Genomic DNA, 26,289 nt, shown 5'->3' with positions numbered 1-26,289 from the left:
AATTATGTACCATATTTTTCATCTTAACAAATGCAATACTTACAAGTATATATATATGTAAACCGATCACTGCAATCTATTGAGTTTTACTGTATGCAAAGTAGGCACAGGACAAGGTGCATGTTTTAGTATAAGGAATATAGCTTCCATAAAGTATATTATAACAGTGACAACACTCGTTTACACATTTTTTTTTATTCCAGCATTTTATATGCACAACATATCAAGAATTGTCCTAACTGTTATCAACATTTACCGACAACATGACATCACAAGCTACTAGCAATATAATCAGTACCACCTGTTTGTAAAAATAGTAAATATGACAGAATTTAACAAACTGATTATAATAACATTGATACAAGTGGTAATCTGCTTACTTTCTGTTTTATTGCTATCATCAGGATTAATCCTTCAAATTATTGCTTCCAATGAAGATTCATATATAATGAATATTGTCTTGCAGAGGAAGTTGTAAAGATTAATACGACACTTGGTGGCAAGCTTTACATTTGTATCTTCATTCTTATTACGTTATACATGTACAAGATTGACAAGTCTAAGTAAGTATTGAAAATTAAAACACAATGTAAAGTGATGTTGATGGTGTGCATACAACTCTTATAACAGAGAAAGCTGCTGTACTGTGTTGGATAAAACTAGATTAAAAAAAATTACAAACAATAGCACACGGTAAAATGAATACTAAATAAGACTTGCACTACATGAAAATTGCACTATGTATTGTTGAACCATGAAGTGTGAGGATTTGTCTATTCTGGGATGAAATGATTGACCACACATTCACGTCACACAAACAAAACTCACACACCGCATCCCTGTACACCCTCTCTTTATGTGATCAGTAATTTCAACAGTTTTCCCTGATGCTAATATATAACATGATGAGATTGTTCTGGAAGATCAATGAATATACAAAACCAATGGCATTAATGTACAATTGTTGGCACACAAGAAAACGTGAAGAAGACAAACTATTCTTACTGAATATGACGTTAATAGTTAATAAATGCAGGGATAGGCAAACTTTACCTTCAACACAAATGTCACAAGTTATTTTTTAGTAGGAAATCAGCTGAAACTAAGGAAAGTTTTGTTAAGTCTGCAAGTTAATAAAGCTTGCTTATTACAAGAACATCTTAACATTTTATGTTTGTAAAAACGTAATAACGAAAATTATATATTATGCAAATCAAAATGGTGTGTTTTGAAAAAGCTATGTTTAGTCAGTAATTGCACCACAGTAAACAAACAAAACATACAAGTACCTAAAATGGAAATGAAAAACAAAAATGATTAATAATTGCCTTCATATCACAATGACTTTATCCCAAGTCAAATACTACTTTATTAAAAATAAGTTAAAAACAGACTAAAAAAAACAGTGATGATGTTTACAATGGCAAATTACTTACAGCAGTTAATACACGTAAAATAAGAGTGTCTGTTTAAGAACATTACATGTCCTGTTTACATGATCTGTTCATAAAATAACAATCATAGAATAAATCATTTGTCTTTTGTTGTCTTCAATATCATTAGAGTGCCTGTTTCCAACTTTCCTTTGGTATCTGTCAGCACTCGGAATCATTTTCACTGTTAGAAACTTTACGTAATCCTTTTAGTTCTGACACTAACGAAGCCCTTAGTCTACTGGGATCTGCCCCTGGGTGAGCTGGTTTAGGGTTTACTGGGGGAGGTCGCTGTACAGCAGGGGTGCTGTACACTTTCTCCATCTCCTCCAGTTCTGCTGCTGAGGGAGGGGGAGGTAACTCGGGGTCTACCTGGACTAGTTCTGGTGGGGGCGGGGGGAGACTATCATCCGCCTGATGATAGGGAGCATTCAGTGCTGAGAACTGGGCATTCAGCTTCTGCATTAGTTCTGCCTGATTAACACTGGAGGGCTGATAATGTCCACTTGGTGGCATAGATCTATTCCCATACTGGGAGGGAGTTGGAGGGGCTGAGTAAGCTATCTGCTGTGTGTCAACTGAAGCGTATGGACTGGCCTCAGGTTGGTACTGTAACTGTTGCCGAGCATGAATACTCATTTGAATTGTTTGTAATTCAGCGTATGCTGGTTCTCCCCCTGAACTGTTACTTCTGCGATGTAGCGATGTACGATTTGGGTCCGAATCCTGACCATGAGAAGTTGACTGAAGTTGTCTAGGGGGAGTGTTTCTGAGTCGCTGTAGAGTTTGTGGATTTGCTGTGGTGATAGAGGAGGAGCGTCTGACAGGGGGCGGTGGCTTTGGAGTGTTCATGGAACTGCGGCGTGTGATAGGGGCACCTGTCTGTCTGGACACAGGGATACCTACAAGCAGCGAAATGATGTTACTCAAGTCCCACATTGATAAACATGTTTCAAAAGCATGCTTTTACAGGATCTGATTATATGCAAATACTATAGAATATTAAAAATAGTAGCATACATAGTTTGACATACAGTACATGTATTAGTCATTCTGTCTATAATAACATAAGAGAACATATACAAAGACATGCATTTCTGTATTAAACACAAAAACATTTCATGACATGTGATAGATTAGTTTTCATATTCAACAGGACCTAGTGCCGCTTAAATCTCACTCCCAACACACCTGCAGTGGAGGCCGGCCGCTTAGCCTGCATTTCAGCTCTGAACATATTCCCTATTTCTGAATTACGAGGGATGGTGAAATATTTTTCATTGCCAGATATGCATTCTGAAGTATTATGATCAAAATCTGCAAACACAATGTAATAGGAAAATAAAGTGAAAACACAAAGAGAAAAAGAAGCAAAACTTCTGGAGGCATCTGCGTACAAAGAGAACAGATACTCTGAAGAAGTCTCTCTGGTAGAGCACAGCACAAAGTTTTAAACAAACCATGCATTAAGAAACAAACAAAGGTGAATATTCCAGACAAGTTCAATATTTACAAGACTTTTTTGAAGCAGGTGACATGCTGAGAGTCTGCACATAACGTCTCTTGAGACTTCCTGAGAATATCACAATATAAGGATATAGACAGTTAATGAAATGAAATCATTCTGATTAACAGAAAAACTCAAACACATGCCTTGATTAAAGCTTAAAAGCACTACATTACCAAATCATGAATCAAAATTGGAAATTTAACATTGCACAAAACAAAAATGAACAAAAACCTAATCATTAAGAAAATACCAAGGAAACGATGTTTCCCTGATTGGCAAGGCAGTAACTCTCACCTCCCATGGCTATTGTGTCCTGTGAATGAGCTGGTGTGTTGTTCATGGTACCGTAACCACTGGAACACTGCAGGGAGTGCTGACTAGTGCTGCTGTCTCCATCATAAGTGGACTGGAGCGCCGCCGTGCTGGCTTCAAGCTCCTGTATTGCCTTCGCTAGTTCCATTGTGTTTCTTTTCATCTGTACAAATAAATTACAAGGTATCTTCACTATTAAAACCATTATTACTTTACTGGTTGCTCAAACAAATGCACTATTTTTTTGTTTTAATCTAAGTAAAAAGTATTACGAGTTCTATGATTGTGTGAACATGAATGGAATGCTATAAAATGAAATTTTGTGACGTTTAGGTAAATCAATATTTAAGCTCCATGTATATTTTCTGTTTTAGTGTAGTCAAATAAATATGGTGCATGGTTTTCCACATATATAAATTCGAGTGACAATCTGATTAAGATAAAGTTGTCTGGATAATTCTTCAACAGTCATAGTGTGAGAATGAGATGTCTAAATCTCCAAAGAGTGAGTCCAACTGCAAACAGTGATATCGTGATAAATCTTACTTTTATACTATGGCAAATTTTGTTATCCATCTAAATTTCAATTAAAAAAAAAAAAGAACTAAAATCTATCTGCAAACAAATCATCCACTAAAATACATAGTCTGATATTTTAGTTATTTGTGAAAGATGTATTACTCTAGATCAGTGCCAAACTTAAAATCCATGCAATAAAAACATGCAAGCAAACAATAAAATTCATATTCTCCTTAAATTGTTTTGCAAATACTTGATTTTGTTCACAGACTTTGATGCAAAATATCAGTATATAGATCACAGTACCACAAAGAACTACTGATACACCTGTACAGAAGTGAAAATAGATAAAATATAAGTATTATTCCCATTTCACAACATGGTCACATTACAATACAAAAGTGCAGAGAAGTTTGAGAGATAGCCAGCACCCTTCTACTGATAATATAGAGTCCTTGCCTTGGCTTGGTGCTTCTCTTCCTCTTGTTCGTACTCGCTGTTTAAGGCAGCGGTAGCACTATCTAACTGTTGCATTGCTTCCACCAGGTCCTCGGGGAGCTAGTAGTTTACACAGAAAAGAGTGACAGTTCAAAAGGCCACAGAAAATAAAATTGTAGGCAATAGTGAAGAAAGTTTAATTTTAAGCTACAACAAGAGTTTTAGAAGTCTGTTATTTTGTTAAATAGTTATCAGAAAGGTTCCCTGGCACCAAATAACAGTGTTTCAAATTTCTTTTACCGGTAATGAATTACTTGTTTAAAAGTAGCTTAAAACTCAAAGCATTTCCAGTTTTGTTCAGCACCTCATTTTTACAATGTAGAATAGAAAACTATTCAAAGTACTGGTCACAAATCTGGAACTTTGACCAAGTGATAAACAAATATAAACAATATTGGCCATAAACAAAATCATAAATACATAAATAGGATAAAATAAAATAATACAAATATTGGAACATAAATTTTTAATTCATGCTTTGTGCTGTAGTTGAATAAAATGGTTCATTTCCAAGCATATGTTGATAATTGTATTAGCTGCTTAGCACATGACAGTTATAGCAATTAAAGGCGTTTTAGAAAGCTGAAAATATTTCTCACCATTTAATGAGAAAATCATGCAAAATAAGACAGGTAATTTGATGATCAGTGTTTATTTTCTTTATTCAAGCACAATTCTAATTATTTCCCTAAAACAATGGAGCTTCATACTGCTACAAATAGGTGCGTTTGTGAACTGATGGCAACATTTCTGTGAAAGCTAGGAAATGACACTGGTGTTATTATGAATACCTCCGTAGACCCGGGCTGTGGACTTAAATCAGTCTCCGACTCCCTTCGCTTGTTGGCAGCCATGTTTGCGAGATCACTCATGTTCACATAGGCAGGTGCCTCTCCTTAAAATAGGAATATACATCTAATCAAAATATGGAGAAACAATCTATTCCACATTTAATCACAGTTTAATACCCTAAAAATGAAGTGCCTTGGAATGGCAGTTTTGCTTCGTTATCAGCGTAGTTCATTATATCCGTCAAGTTTACAACATGTAGTTAAGTCACAGGGAATGAAAATCACTTTGCTGTGAGCATCAAATCTTTACAAGCATATTCGTTATAAACATGTTATACTGTACTTTATTACCTACTTAGTAATAAATACAGGCTTTTTGCATATGCATTACAGCTAACTTTATAATACTCCTATCAGCCTCAGGGGCTAATATGGATTCTGCATGGTTGATATAGATCTACAGGGTAGATACGGATCCGTATCGCACCTTCTTGGAACTTCTCTGAATTTTTCAGTTCAGAATTAGGTAGAAATTTAAGGCAATAATGCATACGTCACAAAACAAAGTCTAACATGATTCACACGTTATCACGTTGAATTGGGACAAAAATCATGTCTTCGATATATTAAATTACTATAATTATGTAATACATAAAATAATACATACCATTTTCCATATTACACCATGTATTAGTCCTTGACCAATATCAACCCTCAGGTATTCGACCCTCTGGCTGATATTGGTGTCTCGGGCTGATACCGGGTATAGTATGAAAAAGGTATGCATTATTCCCTATGTAATGTTTGAGGAAAATAGTTTCAACAAGTGTAATACTGCAATAAAAAAATGTTCTAGACAATTGTGTTCTTCTTGAATATGAACAATGGGTTACATGTTAAACAGACCTAGTGTTGGGACTTTGGGTGGTGGCACTGCCTTGGACTTTGGTTTCGGGGCAAGGGGTGGCAACACTGGCTGCATTTTGTTGATGGTAGCAGACTGTGGTCGGGCATAGTGTCCCGACCCAGAACTGGATGAGGAATTTGACCTCTCTTTTTTCTTGTTCCTCATCTGAACGTCTTCCTCTTCTGCCATTTCTGAGGGTGGTTCAAAGAGACTGGCAGACAGGGCTGGTCTGTTGTGAGTCTTTTCATAAGCAGAAGATATTGTGTGTGGTCTGTTGTCCTCTGCCTTTGAGTTGGTGTTGGGTGGGTTTGGCCAGTTGGTCCACGTGGAGCTAGCAGACGGTGTGTTGTCCGAGGGCGTTGATGACTGGGAGTCTGCATCAGCATTATCTGTACTTAACTGATCTGCATCCTATGTCAAACAACCAGATGGCATACAGTAATAACTTAAAAAGTTACTGTCAAGAACATATTGTAAAGATTAAAAAGCAAAGAAAAGATAATAGAATCAATAGTACAGAAGCTGTTTAAGCTTTAAGCAAACAACATTAAATACATCGATTTCAAAAATAAAAAATAACAATAAAATGGTTAAAAATAATTTCCATAAAACCATAAGAAAATATGTTACTGCCAATTAAGAAATCAAAGCATTTTATTGTCAAGGCAACAAAGAGAGAACTCCTATGAGAATTTTTTTTAATAAATAAATTGACCATCAAAAATTAATATTTCATATCATGTTTTAGACAAGAAAGGGTATGTTTTCTGTCAAATCATTCAATCATGACTTAGGATTGTACTGGGACAGTTTGCATGCTTGAATTTTTTTTTATGTCAGCCCAAATTATAGAGTACTAGTTCTTACTATTTTTACTACAAATCTATCTCCTATTTACTAGTTCTTACTGTTTTTACTACAAATATAACTCCTATTTACTCAGTTATGCTTTTGAAAATTGAAATTCATGCATAGATTAATGCATAGATTCAATAAAATACAAAGGATGAATGTAAACTTTGTTTTGCAATCATTTTAATGATTTCACAGGGTTTGGTGATGGTCTAACTAGCAGCATGCAATGGTGGAGGAGTAGACCGTGAAGCTTTACACACAGGAAGTAATGGACTGTACCTTTTGGCGAATTTTTAATGACGTGGGAGTAGCAGGTCGCAGAAACAGGGTATCTTGTGATGTAAATCCGGAGTCCTGGGAAGAAACGCTCGTTAATCGTGCTGTACCCATTGGTATTGTCTGATTATAAAAATAAAGCATGCAACTGACAAAACTACAACTCCGAAGCCAAAAAAGACATCGAGAAGAATAGACCGACTGCTAATGAAACTGAATCCAAATTTTTGTTTTATTGTAACACTGAAAGAGCCACTTGGAAAATAGAGAAGTATAGTCTATCTGTCACAAATCTGAACAATTTTCTTTCCTCAAACAAATTGAGAAATGTAATTACAAACATTCACACCTCCACAAATATATCATGCACACTCCATTGAAAGAGGGATACAAAGTGGTTTTAAAGGACTTGTGAAAATGTTAGTGTGGTGCAGGGGTTACAATACCACTTACTAATCGAAATCTGGGGAGCAGCTGAGAGAATAGAAAGAAGATTGTTCAATTCACACAAAACCAGAGTCTGCACAAACTTAATGAGAGTTTGTCTACCTATAATGCATTAGCAACTACATGGAAGGTTATATGGGAAAAACATGCATAAGGGAAGCTAACCAAGCAACGTAAAACTTATAGCACAAGAAGAAAATGTCACATTATTACATGGTAATGTAGGGAGGAAATAGGATGTACATGCAAACCAAAGGAGTTGTCTCCCTGTACCCGACATCTTTTTCACCACCACCTTTATTGTTGACTAAATGACAAGGGTCACCACATCACAAATGGTACACTGACTTGAGCTTTCATAAAGTAAATCTTACTATTTCAATTAAAACCTAATCTATTCCATTTCTTTCACGTTAGTTCAATCATTGTCAATTAAAACTTAAATTGCAACTTAACTTACAAGAACTCTGACCCACATTTCCTCACGCTACAAATGTTTCAATGGTAAAACATGAAGGCTGTGACCCTTGTCATAACTACAGAAGGAAGCCAATGATGGGACAGTGCAGCACTAACCTGAGCCGAGTTTCTGAGATGATTGAGGTGACTGGGAGAGTGTGATTTGATGGAACCACTGGAGGAAGAGGTAATACTATTGATGCTGCACATGCTGGATTTACGCGATCCTATTGAACTCGGAGAGCTCGGGGGTGAATGCTGAAAGCAAAAACAAAACAACTCTGGATATCTCTGATTGGATGTTAAGCTCTCAACATCTTTTGATGGCTCTGAAAGTAAGGCGTTCTTGAATATACAAGTATATGACAAGGTTCTGTTTAAGCTTTAAATAATGCAAGGACAGGTGTGAAATAATAAATGACACTTGTTTTATAAATGTAAGATGAATAACATATATGGAGACATACTTGTGAGAAGTTCCACACACTACTGCTATCAAATCCCTTTACATCCATGATGACCTGTTCGCTGGCCGGGGGCAGGGTGTGGGGGTCATTACACTGCATACACAGGTGCTCCATGATCTCCTGTAGGTGTGTGATCTCTGTCAGCAAACTCACCTCATGGTCCTTCAATTCAAATTCATAATATCAAAATTTCTACACCCATACTGGCAATGACCAAGATTCATATTCAGATGTCGACATAAGTATCTAACCTAATGTTTATGTAGAGCCTCTTTAACAAATAACTATTATGCATATGAACAAGAAAAAGAATTTCATTTCCCAGAACCTCTTATTAAAACAGATAAATTAACTTTAGTTTTTACAGTAAATATAATTATATATAACAGGCATTCGTTTCTTACAACAAAGGGCCTCAAGTAGCTAATGAAAAAACAGAAGCGACTGCGTTCTTCAATAAGGGCTGTGCGTACGGCGTTCTTTTCTGCCATTTCTAGTGCCAGGTATTTGTTGTTAACATCTTCCATGGCATTGTCCAGCTTTAGCTGCATCTCATTCTTTCCTGAAATAACAACAACAGCTTGTCAGTGGTAAGCAGGTACATATAGTATGTACAATAAGGTTAGCCTTGCTGCTGTGATCTTCTCTGCACCATCTATAGTACACAGATATATATATCAATTTCAGAATGTGTGATTTCCATATCTTTCATTAAAACGTCTTTTTTTTCATCAATATCTTGCATGACTAAAATCTAAATTCCTTATTTATCTCTCTTTCTTCCAAGATCATTACATGTATTAAAATCAGTTTCGTTACAATGTAAAATCATAATTTTTTAAGCATTACTTTCTTTGGTTTAACTTTTCTCTGTTATGTAACCATAAAAAAAAAATGTGACCAATCATACAAAAGTCTTGAGCAATCTCATATTAGATTGCAGGATATTCTTCAAAGAATGAGCAGCTATTAGCAGATTTTAAACAATTCCCAAGTCAATATGGCCCACTTTAATTACAATGATGCAATTTCAGGTACTTAAAGAGCTAAATGGAGCTGCCAGAGCCTGTTTTATGGAAAGAACAAAAACAGGGCAAACTTTTCCAGTCCTCTACTCATTCTGTGTACCAACAGAAAGGGCAATTTCTCCTGCTAATGATATGCCTTCTATTAGCAGACTTTGCTGATATTGTGATGTATTGGTGTGTATATGTACTTCAATCAATCAAAGCTGACTTTATTTATCAACACATTGCATTAGTCAGCTTACATACCGACCCAAGGCAACAGGTTATCAGTGTCACAGTTAAAATGCAGGTGTAGGTTCTGTTAACTAGCCCCTATTCACGCCTAGATATTGCATAACTAAGTAGACCTGTTTGGGAAAGTGTAGGCTTCATGCAATTACCATGTATCCTAGCTGTGATTGATCATACCACATTTACATATAAAAACATAAATAAATACCCTCCTAAATGTTTTCTACAAAAGATCTTCTTCCAGCAAACTGTCAAAATAAGAAGTATAAGAGAGAGAGATAGATTCTGCCCATGAATAGAGTACTTCCAGTACAAAATGGGTCAGTGTTAGCGAAATAAAATCTGGGCTGACTTAAGTTACCCCTCCATCAATACACAACTGTATAGCTAGCTGACAGCACTGTCACCATACTGTTCTGTCTAGACAAATTTGAGCTCTCCAGAAGATAACTGACAGCAAGATACATTGCTCTCAAGTTACTCTGATGTAATCGCTCACTCAATAATTCCTGAACAATATGGTGTAAATTAATATTTACAGAACTAATTGCCATGCTTATTCATTAAAGGATAACATCCTGCTATTTCCACCCAGTATGTACCTCAGACCCCTTGTCACAATCCTATCCAAAAGGATTGTTTCCATTTGAAATACAACCGTTTGAATTAAAACTTACAGCCAAGCAATTTATTTCTTTTCAAGTTTCTGTACATGAAAACAATACAATTGATCACATTACATCTTACAAAATTCTCAAATTTACTCAGATTTCCTTCTCTGACTAACTACGTTCTAGAAAAATATTTATTTATATAAAAGGAAAAGGTTCATTTCACACATTTCCTCAAGTATAATTTACCAAATGGATTAAACTTAACCACAACACTATTTCTTTGTCCTCCCCTGAACCAGAAACATTTAATGTACATTTTACACATGAGATACCTTTGAGGAGGTAAATTAACTCATTTCAACAGAAAACAACAATGACACTTTTTTTTATCAAGAGCACACAAAACACGCAAATACACCAGTACATACAACTACAGTGTACTAGTGTATGCCATCTTCCATTTCACTTGGGTTGTGTTGAATTCTGGGGATGACTTTAAAGGATACACAATTTTTATCAGTTCAGTGACCCCATCAGCTTTCAAACCCTGATCCTTATCATATAAAATCATTAAGCACTACAGGATCATATTTGAGATTTCCTCTTTTCAAACACACCCTGATAAAAATGGCATGCTTTGCCTGTCAAAATTATTAAATTCAACATTATTTGCTAAAACAATTGCAGGGTCTCTGAATGCCCAGGTTCCATCTTTTTGTGTCATGTTAATAACATGCTATATATCATACATGTAGAACTAAAGTACCAAGGCCTGTTAGAAGTGAAGTATCACACCGGGGCAGGATCTAGCTCTCCTTGTTACAGGATGTTCAGGGCTATCAAAAGTTCAACGGTTCTCCCTAACATATGACATGTCAGCTGTTCACCTCCCCTTGGCTACATCTTCAGAGAGCCACTGCAGCTTTTAAGGGGGGTTTTTTCCATCCACTTTTGTTCTACATCCATGGTTCCTCTGCTTTTTATCTATTTTTTCACTATTATACAGATAATGGGACCTGTTTCTAAGTCAGTAATACCTCAAAATTTAACTTACAAGTAGTACTCTCAATGGTAATAATTCAACCAAGTCCTCTTGGATTTCAAGTACTTTTTTAAAAATATTTAAATTTTCTAACATTTTTTTATTTGTATAATCATGATAAAGCAGTCAGCCAACTTTTTTACAGAGAGATACACAGTTTCTAAGAAACATATCTTGCTTATGGGAATATTCTTAGACTTTCTACAGCTCTAATCTCTGCTGTATTCCTTTGATACAGTGTCAATCAAATAAACTAAGATTTATCTGTTAAATGTAACACTTGAGGAAAGATACTTAACATTATACAATTGCTAGAGGAGGGAAACACTTTTCCACTCCTGCAATCTTTCATTATCTTTTTATTTGTATCAAAAACAGAATGCTTTTGCATCATCAAACTCCAAATAAATGACAAAATTCCAACATATTTGACTCCTCTTTATTTTTGACCACATTAATATTTTTGACCACATAATATATCAAATTCTGTTTTCAACAAAATCTGATGAACTTTGGGAAGATAATCTTTCATCTCTTCAACCCTAGCAGGTGCTTTAAGCAAATAGGTAATATAACTTTTATGCAAAAATAACTGTTTAATAACTGTGGTTTCACTTTCACAAGTAAAAAAAAAATTTCCCTAAAAGAACCTTACTGACCTTTCTTGACCTTTTTCTGTAGCCTCATTGTGTCTGAAGCTGCCTTCTTGATCTCCTGACGTGCTTTTTTGTACTCTGGAAAAAAGAAATTACACTGTAGATATAAATTTCAATCATCTGAATTGCATTGAATTGGTTGCAAAAATTGGTCATAGAGCAGTAACAATTGTGCAAGTCAATAACAAACTTCAAACACCGACCATTATGAAGTCTGGCATTTAAAACTTATTTGACCGGTTTAAATACAGCATAGACTTAAGATTTCAACACATCACAGATAACAAATGCCCTGAAAAAGATTGGAATGTCCTTAGAAAGTCTCCTACCTTTAGCATGTTCTTTATCTAATTGGGCAACTGATTTTTTCCATTCTTCACTGTGTTCCTGAACTGGATTGACTAGATTATCAATTATGGACCTGCAGAATAATGGAAAGAGCATTGATAAAAAAAAAATCTCTATATAATTTACATGAATTGCTCAATTCAAATCTTGATAAAATATAATGAATTTTAATTCAAATGAAAATATTTGAATTACTGTTACAAGAAGAAACAAAATCAAACCACTGAACATTGGGCATTCTTAATATAAATATAAATTCTTAATATAAATGTATATAAATGGTTAATCTCAACTCACAGTACATGTACTTATCAAACATCAATTGAAACATATACATAAATGGACAGTCTAAGGAGATTCTATCTAAGAGAGCCTGATTTGCTGATTGCATTTAGAATGGGATGAGATGATGGGTTATGTAACTATATCTGTCTCTACATTGGTTTACTGGACTCAAATACAAGAACAATATACTAAGATTGGGGTAAGAAATTACAATGTATTGGCCAACTGATGAGATGCTTCATCGAATGGATACACTGTGACCTTTGTAAAGATGCTCTTAGAGGATATACAATGGAAGGCAGAGGAAGAGTCACTTGTGATGAGGAATTAATTAAGGTCATTAGTCCTGAGCTGTGTGTGACTTCCTGTAGGATATTGCCGTTATTGAGACATTAGAGAGACTCTAGTTCTACTGTGTCATAATGTCAGATTTTATCTCCAGCTCAGCACAATGAGAATCCCCCTATTAACAGGCCATAACGTTCCAATAAAACCAGAATCAAACAGACTCTGGGTCCAGTTTACAGGCCTTCCACCACAAGGATTATACTACAATTGAGTGAAGCTGTGTAAATCTTGGGGGTGTTATGGGACTCACAAACTGTCAAATAGAAAGCTGTAACTGATAGGGAAAACATCACCCAGGTGTGAAGACCAGTCACACACAGCTATCAAATTACACCACAACAGACAGGGCAGTAAACCTCCTCAGTAGAGCCCCCTCATAAACGGGCTCGGTCTCATCTCTCCCTGTATATGTACACATACATTTATTATGACACAGGGATTTCTTATCTAAGAAGTCACAGATTGATGCAAAGCTCACATTGATCTAGAGACAATCAAGGAATGGTGAAAGAGAATAATTAAGTACATGTATTTACTAAAGAAAGGAAATCTATGACCAAAGTTAAAGATGCAAGTCAGATTTCTGAGGCAGGGGAAACCATGCATAATTAAAGGAAATGGAATGTGGAGTGAAGAGTAATTACTTACTGCAAAGAAAATATTTTTCTAATTTCAACCCAGCACCAATTTCATCAATAAAATACCCAAAAATACCAATAAATGTGCAAACAATAATCCCTTCACTGCAAGAGAACATCTTACAAAATTCTACCAATCTAGCAGCAACACAGTTGAAAGTACACGAAACATCAAGAGAATACTGATATTTTAAACCCAATGATTTGCACTCAGTTTAAAACAGAACAAAATATGTGTACTTAAAAAACTGTGTATGTATTAGATTTAAAAATATGAGACGGGGCATTTACAAGGTTACTAAATCCCAAAGCCTGGCACTGTCACTACTTGAATTCAGTCTGTGAAATAAGGGACCAAATAACATAATGAATAGTACTCGCATAGAATAGACTATGGGAAACAGGTGACTTTGTCACAGAACATAATTAGCCTCTGTTATGTGATTGCTCTTACACTGTGTTGTCTGATTCTGCTAGGGAGTGGGGACTAGGGGAAGGGGACTGCTGAGGAACTTGTTTCCTGTACTTGAGTGTGCTGATAGCACCTGCTTTTGTCTTTAGTCTTACCCTGTTAACGCCTTCAGCTTAGCTTCTATACTCTTGTGTCTCATACAAAGTCTTGTAAGAGCTGAACCAATTTCCTTTGTAGCACCTGAAAAGTAAAGGAATTAAATCATGATTGTTGCTCATTTAAATACTAGTCAAAACAATTCACTATAATATATGTATATTTAAATAGGTAGTACAAATATCAGAGCTATCAAAGATGCTGGTTTTCTTTGATGAAGTAGAAGAGAGTGTATATGATGTAATGAGTCTGTACTATAAATATGTATAAGCCTATTAACACCTGGTTGTCTGATAGGCTCAGACTTATCAGGCACTGAGAAACAGGAACCGGGCAAGATAATCCTGCCACAATTATCAGAGACTGCAACCAGGTGAAGGAAGTTTTGCCACTGACCATGGAGGGTCAATGTCTATTTATAGCATGGCAGCATTCAAATCTATCTACACTGGCACAATTCATATTTACAAGTACCAGTAAATAGGCATGTACTGTACACAGTACATGTCTAATCATCTGACTTCACGTCTGAAGCATGCTGAATAGCTAGCCACTCAAAAATAATGGAGGAGTCGACCCTGCTGGTAACAGATGTGGTTTTATTCAAAATGTACTGAGCACTTTCTTCCTGCCTGAAATCATGTCACCCCTCTGCTGAGTGAGAGGATGAAGAAAAGCCATCGGGTGTAGCACAATGAGCATATTAAGAGAAAACAGGACTAGCTCATCTAACTGGAGAGGGATAAGCACCCTCTCACTTGTTTCTCCCATTATTATTTTGTCAACACAGGATGCAGTAAAGTCTCAAGTACCTTTCCTGTTTATATATTTCAAACTAAAAGATTTCTCATAAATTCCTCAAAATAATACAAGTTTTCTTAAAATATTTCAAGTTTTGGCTTTATGTAATCAGAGATTCAATCTTGACTGGCTGTCTTCAATCTTAACACAAAATGAGGTCACTCCTTGGCAGACAATTCAATGCACAGACAGGCCGTTTTCTCCCTGGTCTTTACTGCAGCGTGCTTTTGAATAAACATCATAGCTCTATATCTCTTGAATGCACACATCGTTTAAATGATCAGCTTCGACCTTCTACAAACAGTGCAACAGATACCATTTTATACAGAGATCTGATTTCCAAATCTGTCTGTATTGATAAAATAGAGAACGGTTCTACTTCACTCACATCCCTGCATTATCAGGTTCAGGACAGAGGGACAATTCCCCAGATAAATGTTTGTGTTTGTTGCACATATAGCTGCCATTATTGTCAGCCAAGAAGTGTAATTGATGACATTTACTACCAGTAATTTACTGCACCGAGTAATGCACATCTCATCCTTACACTATAAAACATTGCACATGGTTTTGGAGTGAGCTTGCTTTTCCCAGTATTGATTCCACTAAAATAATTAGCTATGGGATTAATTTAACACATAAATTCCTAAAATAGAGCAGTGTGTCAAATACTGCCTACATCAGCTTTAATACATGTAAATTAGCTGTCAAAACATGACTCCCCATATTTCGACCTTAATACTTAATATGTCCTGACCTTGTCGTTTTGTCTGATGTGTAATATACAGTCTTGTAAACTCTACACACCAGCCCACTCTGACTTTCCCACACAGGGGTAACCAGAAAGTGTAATTTCATTACAATGCATGAGTTCCTGCTCTGATGGTCAGGGTTACAAGAAGTTAAACCACATGGCCTTAAGATTGCTGCAAGCTTTGAGATCTATGCTGATTTATTCATTGTATCACATTGCAGAAACAAAAATCTATATTTCTCTCTCTCTCTCTCTCTCTCTCTCTCTCTCTCTCTCTCTCTCTCTCTCTCTCTCTCTAATCTATCTCTCTTTTTTTCTCTCCCCCCCCCCCCAAAAAAAGAATCTTCTTCTAAGGCAGTAATGTTTGAACAATTTGGTGCATGCCTTCCGAATGTATCTATTGACTCCACACATCAGCATTCCAGAGAAATGAGAGATGACTGCATGTATACAGCTCGCACACACAGGGGCTCAAGCTCAATAGCTGGGGATATACTGATTACGATTTCCCCATGTATCATACAAACATCTGTATCATTTTGTATCCCATACACTAGGTTTTGGCTTCTTTTTCTGCCAATTCTCCCTGCATCACTCAGTTCTTCTGCTTCATGGAGCACTCCATCATCAGCCTGGTATCTTATCAATGGTTTTCACATTCAGCCACACAACCATGCATAATCTTAGCAATCTCCCTGGCTGGTCATGCACTATAGAACACAAGTTGTGTTCACACCCTGAAGGTCATGGGGTCACAGACCCTGCTGACATCAAAGACTTAATGCAGACTATAAAACACATCTTTCCTTGGCACTCCTGCCTGTTTAGTTGGACAACACCCCACCAATACCTAAGGGTTAACTTGTTATTTATTGATGCCATTTCAGTGACCCTGAATAAACTTTAATCAACTTGTAGCATCCTCACTGAGAATCCTTCGACCATCTTGTTTCATTGCTGGGTTATCATTAAGGACATTTCATATTCAAGACAAATGTCCTCAATACCTTATCAATATGTGCTTCTTCTTAAATCTAGCATTCAATCAAGTTTTATTCCCTTACTAAGCCCTTAGAAATGACTTCATGGCATTATCTGATTCGTTTCTCTTCTCACTCAAAAATCACAATTTCTGCAAGTTCAACAAAACTTTGTTCAGTGTTGTCCTTCAGAGTCAGCTAAGGACATCTTACAGGACAAGGCAGCTGTTTATCAGGCCATAAATCACAGCGGGTCAGGGGTGTTAAAACTAAAGCATGTATGCCAAAAGGTCGATTAGTGAAGATTGCAAACCTTTTCATGTTCAATACTAGTACTGGTATCTCAAACAAGTACTTGATCCCTCAACTAGAAGATAAAAGAGACAACAAGAGGTACAATTGCCATATAATGTCCGTTAATTAGCCACTCTCTGTTTAAGGTCCTGGTTATTGAGGATTAATGTCGACTAACACCTGGTTCTCTTAGCAGTGCAGACTCCTCAATGCAGTACGATCTATACACAAACTTATAGGACAACATATCATATGACAACATGTAATACCTAGAATGTCCTCATCTTTTATCGTATTTCAGTTACAGATTTACCGGTCATGTTACTTAATAAATATTTCATAAATGAAAACAAGGAAAGGTTAAATAACAGATAGGGGTAAACTTGAAAATCAACCAAATCCATTGACTTGAACAATGCAAGCAGATCTCTTCCTAGTCTTGATCAGTGACATACAAAGTGGTTGTACAAGTCAATATAGACTTAGGTCGGGCTGTCATGGTGTTGCTATTGATCGTCACATACTGCTGCTGACAGTGCAAACAGACATCCACCCTCAGATCAATGGCTGCCATAGAACAATGGTGGACCCCACTAATCACATTAATTACAGCCCAGATTAGTAACTGATTGGTTCCTCTCCAAGATCAAATTACATAAAAAATATTTTTAAGTTTGTAGAAGAGAAAAAATAGTTTAGCTGAAGAAAAATTTGTAACACGTACTTCTAAAGGGTTTTAATTTAGACAGAAAGCCAAAATCTCAAAATGCTCTGATGCATGTCCAGAAGCCCCCCCCCCCCCCCCCCCCCAAGAAATTTCTTTCCAGAAAAACATGATCATTCCTTGAACAAGAGGGAGTTGGATTGTAAATAATGGCTCTACATTAACTTCAGCGAATCAAAGCAAACTATGAAATCAATACTGGTTATCCATTCCTCCTGTTTGTATGAAATACAGCGGGTCATCTTCACTGTCGCAAATTACAGAAATATCATGCAAGCACCGAGCCATTTAATTTAATTGGCACTAATTAAATTTGTGTGATGTAGACCCTACAGAAAGCTACATGTTTGTAGCCTTGGGCCAATCTTTTTTAATGATGAAACCTTCATTGTAATGAGTTCATCTGTTGTACATGAATAATTGACTTGATTGGATAAAAAATTAGTGGTGTGTCTCACATTCCATTACATCGTTCCTAAGATTGCAACATGACATGACCTGGAAAATTTCCCTGCACCAGCAGACCCTTACTAAATACTGGTAACTAACTCCATTCATAGTGACCCCCTCCATAGTATTGTTGCCAGTGTTTATTAGATCTTAGGTGATCTATACAATGCTTGCTAACTTTATTACCTTTAATGTCAAATGTTGGACCAAGTCATTCAAGGACATTACATAACAGCAATAACATACTCAAGTCTATGTATTCACCTCAATTGAGTTCCCAGCCAAAATGTCTGCCTTAAAACCTAATCCCCAAAACATGGAATAATCCTTTTCTTAAACTTTTTCTCTGAAAATACCTACTTATGCTGGGCAAATGTAAATGTTTAAAACTGATCTGTGAGATTACATTGGACAGAGAGCATGTGTGAGGTTTAAATATTGGAGCCATCTTGCTCTGCGGTGTTGGTTTCTTCCACATGGTTGAACAAAACAGTGTGAAAATCAATCAACAATTCCATCAAAATATGCTTTTACCAGTCAACCATAATGGGATTTAATATTGATCGAGGTCATTTCAATGGTAATTAAATCCCATTTCCTGTGTGTCCCTATCTGTTCATGAAGGAACACTCGACCCTCAAATTTTGTATAAGAAGTTATCAATATTGAAAGATCTGATTTTCTGAAGTTGCACAAACACACTTAACAAAGAATAAAAAACATTTGTCTTTTGAAAGAACCTGATGTGATCCACTATTGACTATTTGGGGGGTAGTATCCTGTATAGAGTTGGGCTGATTTTGTAATTCTCTCATCAATGACAGAACTGTGTTGAGTTAGGGTATACCTTGTTTATGGGTTGACGAGTGCACGGCTCAGATTTCATCCAATTCTTACCCAGAAGGTAATGGCTCCAAGTAGGTGCAGCCTTGTGTAACCAAACAGAAGATTAAGACACAGATCAGGGTATCAACATGAATAATAATTGGCACCTGTCATTATTGTACAAAGGGTCTTGAAATTAAGTCTTCATCTTTAAATGGTAGAAACACGGCTCCAAGTACATTGATTGTATTTTTAATACTTCTTTTTTTTCATACTAGATTACCTCCATATTTTAACACTACTGCTTAAGATTCATACTTGTATTTTTGGCAATAGCCATCCAACTACAACTTGTAATAAACATACCAGGAAAATGATACCGTCTTCTAAGAATAAATAAAACTAAATAATAAAGGCTTGAACAAGAAAATTTCCTTGGGTGTGCTCATTGTGTACCTGTACATGCCAACAACGGATATTAAAGTGCAAATTGGCACATGCAATATGTCATAATATTTTAAAGGTGTGCAATTTCAAAACCACACAGCAGTTGTCCAAATAATGAAAGAGATCAGTGGATCGTGACAAGACAAAGTCTGAGGATATGACAAGTGGATAAGAGCACTGATTTGTAATTATGATTTATGAGAGCTATGGGAGTCAATGAATATCATAGTGGGTGTACATGAGGTATAATTGTCTAGACCAACCCTAACAATAGTATGTATGTACATTGTAAACAAACAAGATGCTGTAGCGATGAGGCAATAAGACACCTTCCTTCTGCCTTAATAAATCTGTTCATACATTGTACATGTATTATGAGGAGTGACAAGACAATCCCATCTTCCACACATTAAATAAGACAAGTATTGCTGTCCCAGTCCTTCTCTAAATGCAAAACGTACTGATTAAAAAACAACTCTCATTTATTCAAGTTTCTAAAAAATGATTTGATTCTCCACATATGGGGCAAGAGGTACATTTCTACAGCACCAATAAGTCATCAGTTCTCCACCCAAGACCCTTATATTTCTACCATCATATTACATAACCTGTATCTCTAACTGTAGTTATCTATATCAAGCAGTGATAACATGTCATGTGGTTCAGATAGGGCCTTCTGAGACTTTCCTATCAAAACCCAAACTGTAGTAATCCACTATGCATAAAAAAAATCAACAAATTCAATTACAGAGAAAAACCTAGCAGTTTTTTCATGAAGGATCATTCAAAATGTAGAATACACCAAGATCTGATAACAGTTTCAAACTATGGTTTAGACATGGTTACTTAATTCATGTATCAAAAGCAAAAAGACACTTCCATATAACTAAGCCATACTCCACTAGGTTTGTGAATAAAAACATCCTTGAAGGTGTTATAGGTTTTTGGTTACATCAACATGTTGTGTATTTTTCATGCCCATAAAAAATTGTTTAAAACCAAATGTTGAGGTCAAGTATGCAACAAAAGTATGCAAACACCAATCAGAACCGGTGGTCTGTACAAAACCACAAAATAACTCAACTTTTGCTAATTAAAACTCCTATTTAAAATGAATTTCAAGGAAATGGGACAAGTATGTGTCGGTGCTACTCATGGCTCATTCTCTGGCTAACAATGTCCTTTTTTTAATTATTTCCATGTATATTTGACTTCCCTCTGGTGCCCTTAATTAAGACTCTCTGTCCATTTGAATCAGAGCACTGCTTTTTCTATTCCATGATGTGGTCGGATATATATATGCCAGATGATTCACATCTTGATGAATTAAATTTGTATATAAAATGTACTTTCCCTTTTCATAAAATGTTTATATTGATGGAACTCTATACAAGAAATTATTTTACAGATGACATGCCGGCCAAATCCTCCACTGATAAAGTACAGGTGGCATTTGAACATTGCATGATCAAGTCTCATTATTTGAGATGAAACATCCTGCCTCATTTATTCTATCGTTTCCTGGCCCAATTTTACATTTCAAATCTCTTACATTTCATACATCATAAAGCAGTGAGTAGACTTCCTGTTCCTTGATGAAGTGTTTGTTATTAATGTAGCTTTCCAAGATGATGACAAATTTACTGGGTGGAGGACATAGTCTTCCTCTCCTTTACCGCAACAACAGCAACAAACAACTCAGGCCACAAAATAAGCTTTATATCAAACACCCAGTAATCCAGCTCTCGGCTGCCAAGAATAGAGTACTGCCACTCATTACTAATAACAGCCCTTCAGTACAGGAAAAAGGCAATGCAACAATGAAAAACTTCCTTCATCTGGTTCTCTGTGCCTCTGGATATATCGCTTTTAAAAATGAATTTCATATGCATCTCAAGGCCATAAATCCTATCAACATTTTTTTGGTTTTCTTGGTGTTTGGGTGAGTTTCCTTACCTCTCGACCCTGTTGCCATGTCGGCAACTTTCTGAAACGCTTCCAGGAACCCTCCAATGGCAGCCAGTGTGGCTCTGAAATTAAAGAGTGCAAATTGTTTACTCAATACTGAGGGTAGATTATACAATTTATTTATTATCTGACAGCTGGGATTTTAGATGGGATCTGTTTTCTTTTTTATCAAGAAAGAAACTATATTCTTACTTGAGAGATGTGTGAAGTTTGGCTGCTTTACTGGTAAAATCTTCCCAAACCACAGAACTGGCCTGAAAAACAAGTTCAAAGATTTTAATTCAAAACTAAAATTGGAATATCCTTTCTACAAAGTCCATAGGTTGTGATACACTTCTGTTTGCTGAAAGCTTTATTTCTACCATAAGTCTAAGACTACATTAATGTAAACATTAGAACATAGTTGACCATCAAAGGATGTAGATTTATTTTTTTTTGGCACACACATATTCATGCAAGCAATTTAGCCCCTAGTTTGGGGAACACACCAAACAAACAATTACTTTACTAATACATATATTTTAAAGTTATTATTCTAGAGTCGACTCTAGACCAGTGCTTGTCAACACAGATAAGGCTTCAACAGTTTGTGTACAAGCACGCTTCCCTAATCAGGAAACCCCCCAATGTTTACTCTCAGAGTCCACAGGAAAATAACAGGATTTGCCCCAAGGACACTGCCCCACACTGGTCAGCTTAGATAACTCTGGACACTGACAAGAGACAATTTGTAGATCAATGAACCTCCATCCCAGGGGGGCCACTATCTCTATGTAATCTTGAAAGCTATCAAAATTCCAAGACTATTTCTTGGTTCTTCTTAGAAACATGTCATAATAAACTGTTTTATTGTAGCTTAAGTTGTAATAAATCCAAAACCTTTGTACATTTACTTGCAGCATGGACTGATTTATGAATCAATCGATTTATCTCCATAAAAAATAAGTGTTTACTAAAAATCTACAAGATTAATAAACTCTCCTTTGATGTAAGAGCAATGTCTGAGGCTCTGAGCTATTAATATAAATGCAATATCTCTAAATATAATGTACCTCCCTGCAATCTTTACATGTATAACCTCATTTTTTTTTAAAACCTCTTGCAAAAGTCTTTGTAAATGATCTTGCCTCCTTACAAAATGAAAGCACAGAAGACTGAAGAACAAGATCACAAAGGGTGTTTTTCTTCCACTGATTTTATTGCAGCAGTGCTGCACAATAAATCCCGCCATGTGATTAAATATTGCCGATATTTTTTAACATGTACCAGTTGATTCTATACCCGATCGACCAAAGGATCAATTGTGCATAATAGCACACTCGCTGCAGGTGTGTGTTGCACTTCCCATTCAGACAAACCACCCGACATTTTGTCTACATATCAAGTGTGTCTAGGTTCAATACATGTATACAATTACTAGGATGCCATCTATGAGGCATTTTACAAGGCCCTGCATTGGTGTTGACAGAGATAAAATTTACTCTGTCAGACAGCCCAATGGTATAAACCAATGGTACAGTAACTTTCATGGCTGTTTACATTCTACAAATGTTTGTGCTGATCTAAATTTGGCCTAACCGATGTTATCAGTCTCCAAATGATTGTTCAGGTAACTTTTTAAAGGTGCCCTTCTCCACTTAAGGTCAAAAAGTTCTCTTTCACTACAGCGACTTACTTACAAAATGAGATAACTAAATCGAACTGTAGATCTATAACACCTGCGTTACCTACACATCTTGCAAGGACTCCTTAATAAGTCCTTTCTATGGAGAAAAAAAACCCATGCATGACTACCGGTACAATGTGTTCACGTAAAACTTAAAAAGAAGGGAATCGTGTTTCCTCGATGCATGCTACATTGAAACATATATATTCTATTTCAATACGTGCATACACTATGTTTAGCAACAACCCATGAACAGCTGCTTTAATGCATTAGAAAAACTAACATTTTTGAATTTAAACTTATTACACATGTAATCTACAGTCATGGTTGAACACTTTCTCGATTCCTTTAAGGATTGTTTCATTTAAATAAATAATAAAGTGACAGACAGGCACAAGGTCCGATATTTCATCATACAGCAAAATAGTTGAGTTTTTGGTACATATTATTAAGCTGCTTATTAATAAGACAACATTACAAAGGAAGGATGGGCGGCATATGAACATTACAAATACTTTAAGGACAATATATAGCTGTAGCATTAGAGGTCTTTGCTGATTTAAAACTTATAATCCTACACCAGAACTCTTATTTTCTTTTTTAATCCAAGGGATTAAGATTAATCAATCATTGATCTTGTTAATCTAATCTGACCTAGTTAAAGATCCAATGTCTGAGTCATGGTTTTCTTTGTGAGGCAAAAGATAGCCACTAATCTGTGTATACATGAGGTAAAAGGATTACTGCCTAACAGACCTGCTGAGGTTCTTAACACATGTCTGATCAAAATAAGTTGAAAACAGATGAAAGTTAATGAATCAAACAGAAAGCAAGGAAACTCCCTGATTACAAAAAGAATAGCTATAACAACATTCAGCACTTTTTCAGTAAATAACACATACAATATGGTCATTAAATTAAAAATGCAACTTAATTTATTCATTCTATAATCTCAAAATTCAGTAAAATTTGCTTTAAATAAGTTCCCGAGCTACCGAAATACAGAAAATATTAATGCACACAATTTTAAAAAGTTTCTTTGATAAAAAGAAACAAATCAATGTGCAATTTTTCGTTCTGCTGTTTATTTTGATGATTTAACATTATAATTAGGTCATTCAATCAACAGCATCAATTCGTAATTTTGTTATTGTCATGTTCAATCAATTACTGGGTTAAACGTCTTGACTGTGTAATAACAATAGCTCGGCCTGATAAGAATGATTCCTAAGGTCCAACTTACCCTCATATCAGTTATGATAGTCTGAAACAGCCCACCTAGTGCTGTACAATCTTTTTCGATTCCACCTTCCATTTTGTCTTCGACAACCCACAAAAATCAATCGGCTTGCAGGCGACAAGTGAAATGAAACTGCTTTTCAGAAGAGACTTTCGATAAAAACAATGCTGATTTCAAATTCACAGATACCGCCACGTCTGGAACACTTTTCCATAAATACAGCGTCCCTTTGTCTACAATTTACCTATATTTAGAATAAACAGACTTCAAATCTTATTTCCGCAGAGTTTTCCACTAAAATAATCCATATTTTGTGTGTTTGGTTATCCACTTGTCCTCATGTGTAACGTCCATGCTACCATAGACTGCATAGATGCATTGAGAACGAAACAAATCCACGTGAGTTGTATTACGACATCTGATTGGACGAAATAAATCTACGGGGCCCCAATAGGGTTATTCATTCTAAAGCCCAAATATTGTCCTTCTATGAAAACAGTTATTTAGTATATGTACCTGTGAAGTAATTTGATCTAAATTATTTGAGAGCCAATGAAAATTTTATTTTCTTTTGTAAAAATTGACAGTTGATAGTGAGAAAGTAAAGATTATAATAAGTAGATACTATTTTCAACTTGACTAATCCTCAGAAATATTGAGAAAAAAAATAATTCCCAAAATCATGGAAATCCTAATCCGTGGGGGGGGGGGTATACCTATACTTCCAAAAAAAAATTTAATCACCCAAATTTGTTCTCTCCAAAATCATGAAATTCCTAATCCGCAGGGGGGGGGGGGGGGGGGGGGGCTAGTATGCTTCTGAATCCAACTTCTGAATCTTTCAAGGTTAATTTGGGAACAATAATCTTTCCTGCGAGAAAAAGTGTGTGGGGGGGGGGGGGACTGAACCCTCATCCTGCTATGTTTCTAATGGTTAGGTATTAACTTTGCAAAAAAGTGGGGGGGGGGGGGGGGGGTTCCGGTTCCGACGCCTATGGTAGGCCTAAATTAAGATGGATATTGTGTGTTGCAAATTTAGGGAGACCCAACAGACACCGTAAAATAAATAACCCAGTAGTTTTCTTTATCTGTATGTTTTATTTCTCTAATAAAAAATGTCTGCGAGGTTTAGACCATTTGAAGGTATTGACTTTTGCGCCGTATGTATAAATGGATGTCAAGCTAAATTTTATTTGCAACGGTAATAAAGTTGAAGTTTTGACAGACACCAACGGACGAACAGGCAGGACAAAAACATTTTGCCACTGATCTATGGTCTCTTCGGGGCAACAAAACAAATGGTTATTCAAAGTATCTGATGCGATTGAACCCCCTGCGTATACTAGTATATTCGATGGGTCTTTAGCATTCATGTTCTTTCATACATGTAACAGTAATTATATTCTATTAAATTTACATTAATTAAAGAATGACAATAAACCACGTGTAAAAGTACAAGGTAGTGCATGTACTTTGATTCCAAATCTATCACCTCTTAATATTTCACTCATCTCGATTAGATTTATAAACACGTGTGTTCTATACGTGTTAATCATAATAAATTAGATTTATTTAAATCAAAGAAAATATACTATCTTCTCCCAGCAATAATTATTCCCGGATTCTTTTTTGTTTTCCTCTTTACACGTTGACCAATAAAATCAAGAAAAGAATTTGATTGATGAATGCACGCTTTACATGTATGCACGCATATCGTAAACATAACTCTTCAATCATGTAAAGCAACTTGCAAAACTTTTAGGCGAAAAATTGGGTACCAAACTATGACAGATAGCAATCGGTTCTCAAACTTGCATGTATTCAAATTGTTTACCATCGTAGGCTGTAGGAGTTGTCTATCTTGTTGCTCGATGAATTAACGACGGTTAATGATTATTAGTTTCAGAA

At 35.9% G+C, this 26,289-nt stretch overlaps 1 protein-coding gene across 9 annotated transcripts; it reads right to left on the bottom strand.

Annotated features, from left to right (window-relative positions):
* Positions 1 to 179: 179 nt before the first annotated feature.
* On the bottom strand, positions 180 to 24,772 carry LOC128190290 (protein MTSS 1-like). 9 transcript variants are annotated; one of them, XM_052862299.1, is made up of 18 exons: positions 24,385 to 24,772; positions 21,668 to 21,729; positions 21,464 to 21,537; positions 14,232 to 14,316; positions 12,375 to 12,466; positions 12,049 to 12,123; positions 8,879 to 9,036; positions 8,475 to 8,636; positions 8,125 to 8,265; positions 7,555 to 7,575; positions 7,105 to 7,224; positions 5,970 to 6,381; positions 5,064 to 5,167; positions 4,234 to 4,332; positions 3,238 to 3,418; positions 2,947 to 3,006; positions 2,625 to 2,750; positions 180 to 2,335 (listed from the first exon to the last, which is right to left on the bottom strand). In XM_052862299.1, the coding sequence occupies exons 1-18, from the start codon at positions 24,454 to 24,456 to the stop codon at positions 1,596 to 1,598; spliced, it is 2,784 nt and encodes a 927-aa protein (XP_052718259.1). In that variant the 5' UTR covers positions 24,457 to 24,772; the 3' UTR covers positions 180 to 1,595. The 9 variants fall into 9 exon arrangements, with proteins under 9 accessions (XP_052718259.1, XP_052718264.1, XP_052718263.1 ...); XM_052862304.1 differs by lacking the exon at positions 2,625 to 2,750; XM_052862303.1 differs by lacking the exon at positions 4,234 to 4,332.
* Between the last annotated feature and the right edge of the window lie 1,517 nt (positions 24,773 to 26,289).

Source organism: Crassostrea angulata, chromosome 6 (genome assembly GCF_025612915.1).
Source record: "Crassostrea angulata isolate pt1a10 chromosome 6, ASM2561291v2, whole genome shotgun sequence".
NCBI classification, from domain to species: Eukaryota; Metazoa; Mollusca; class Bivalvia; order Ostreida; family Ostreidae; genus Magallana; species Magallana angulata.
The sequence above is the reverse complement of the archived record's forward strand: the minus strand, read 5'-3'. Positions and strand labels throughout refer to the sequence as shown.

Coding starts and splice junctions, on each gene's coding strand:
- LOC128190290 (XM_052862299.1), bottom strand. CDS start 24,456: ATGGAAGGTGGAATCGAAAAAGATTGTACAGCACTAGGTGGGCTGTTT. Junction 12,467..14,231: donor AAGCTGAAGGCGTTAACAGG/GTAAGACTAAAG, acceptor ATTATTCTGCAG/GTCCATAATTGATAATCTAG. Junction 4,333..5,063: donor CACAGCCCGGGTCTACGGAG/GTATTCATAATA, acceptor GTAAACTACTAG/CTCCCCGAGGACCTGGTGGA.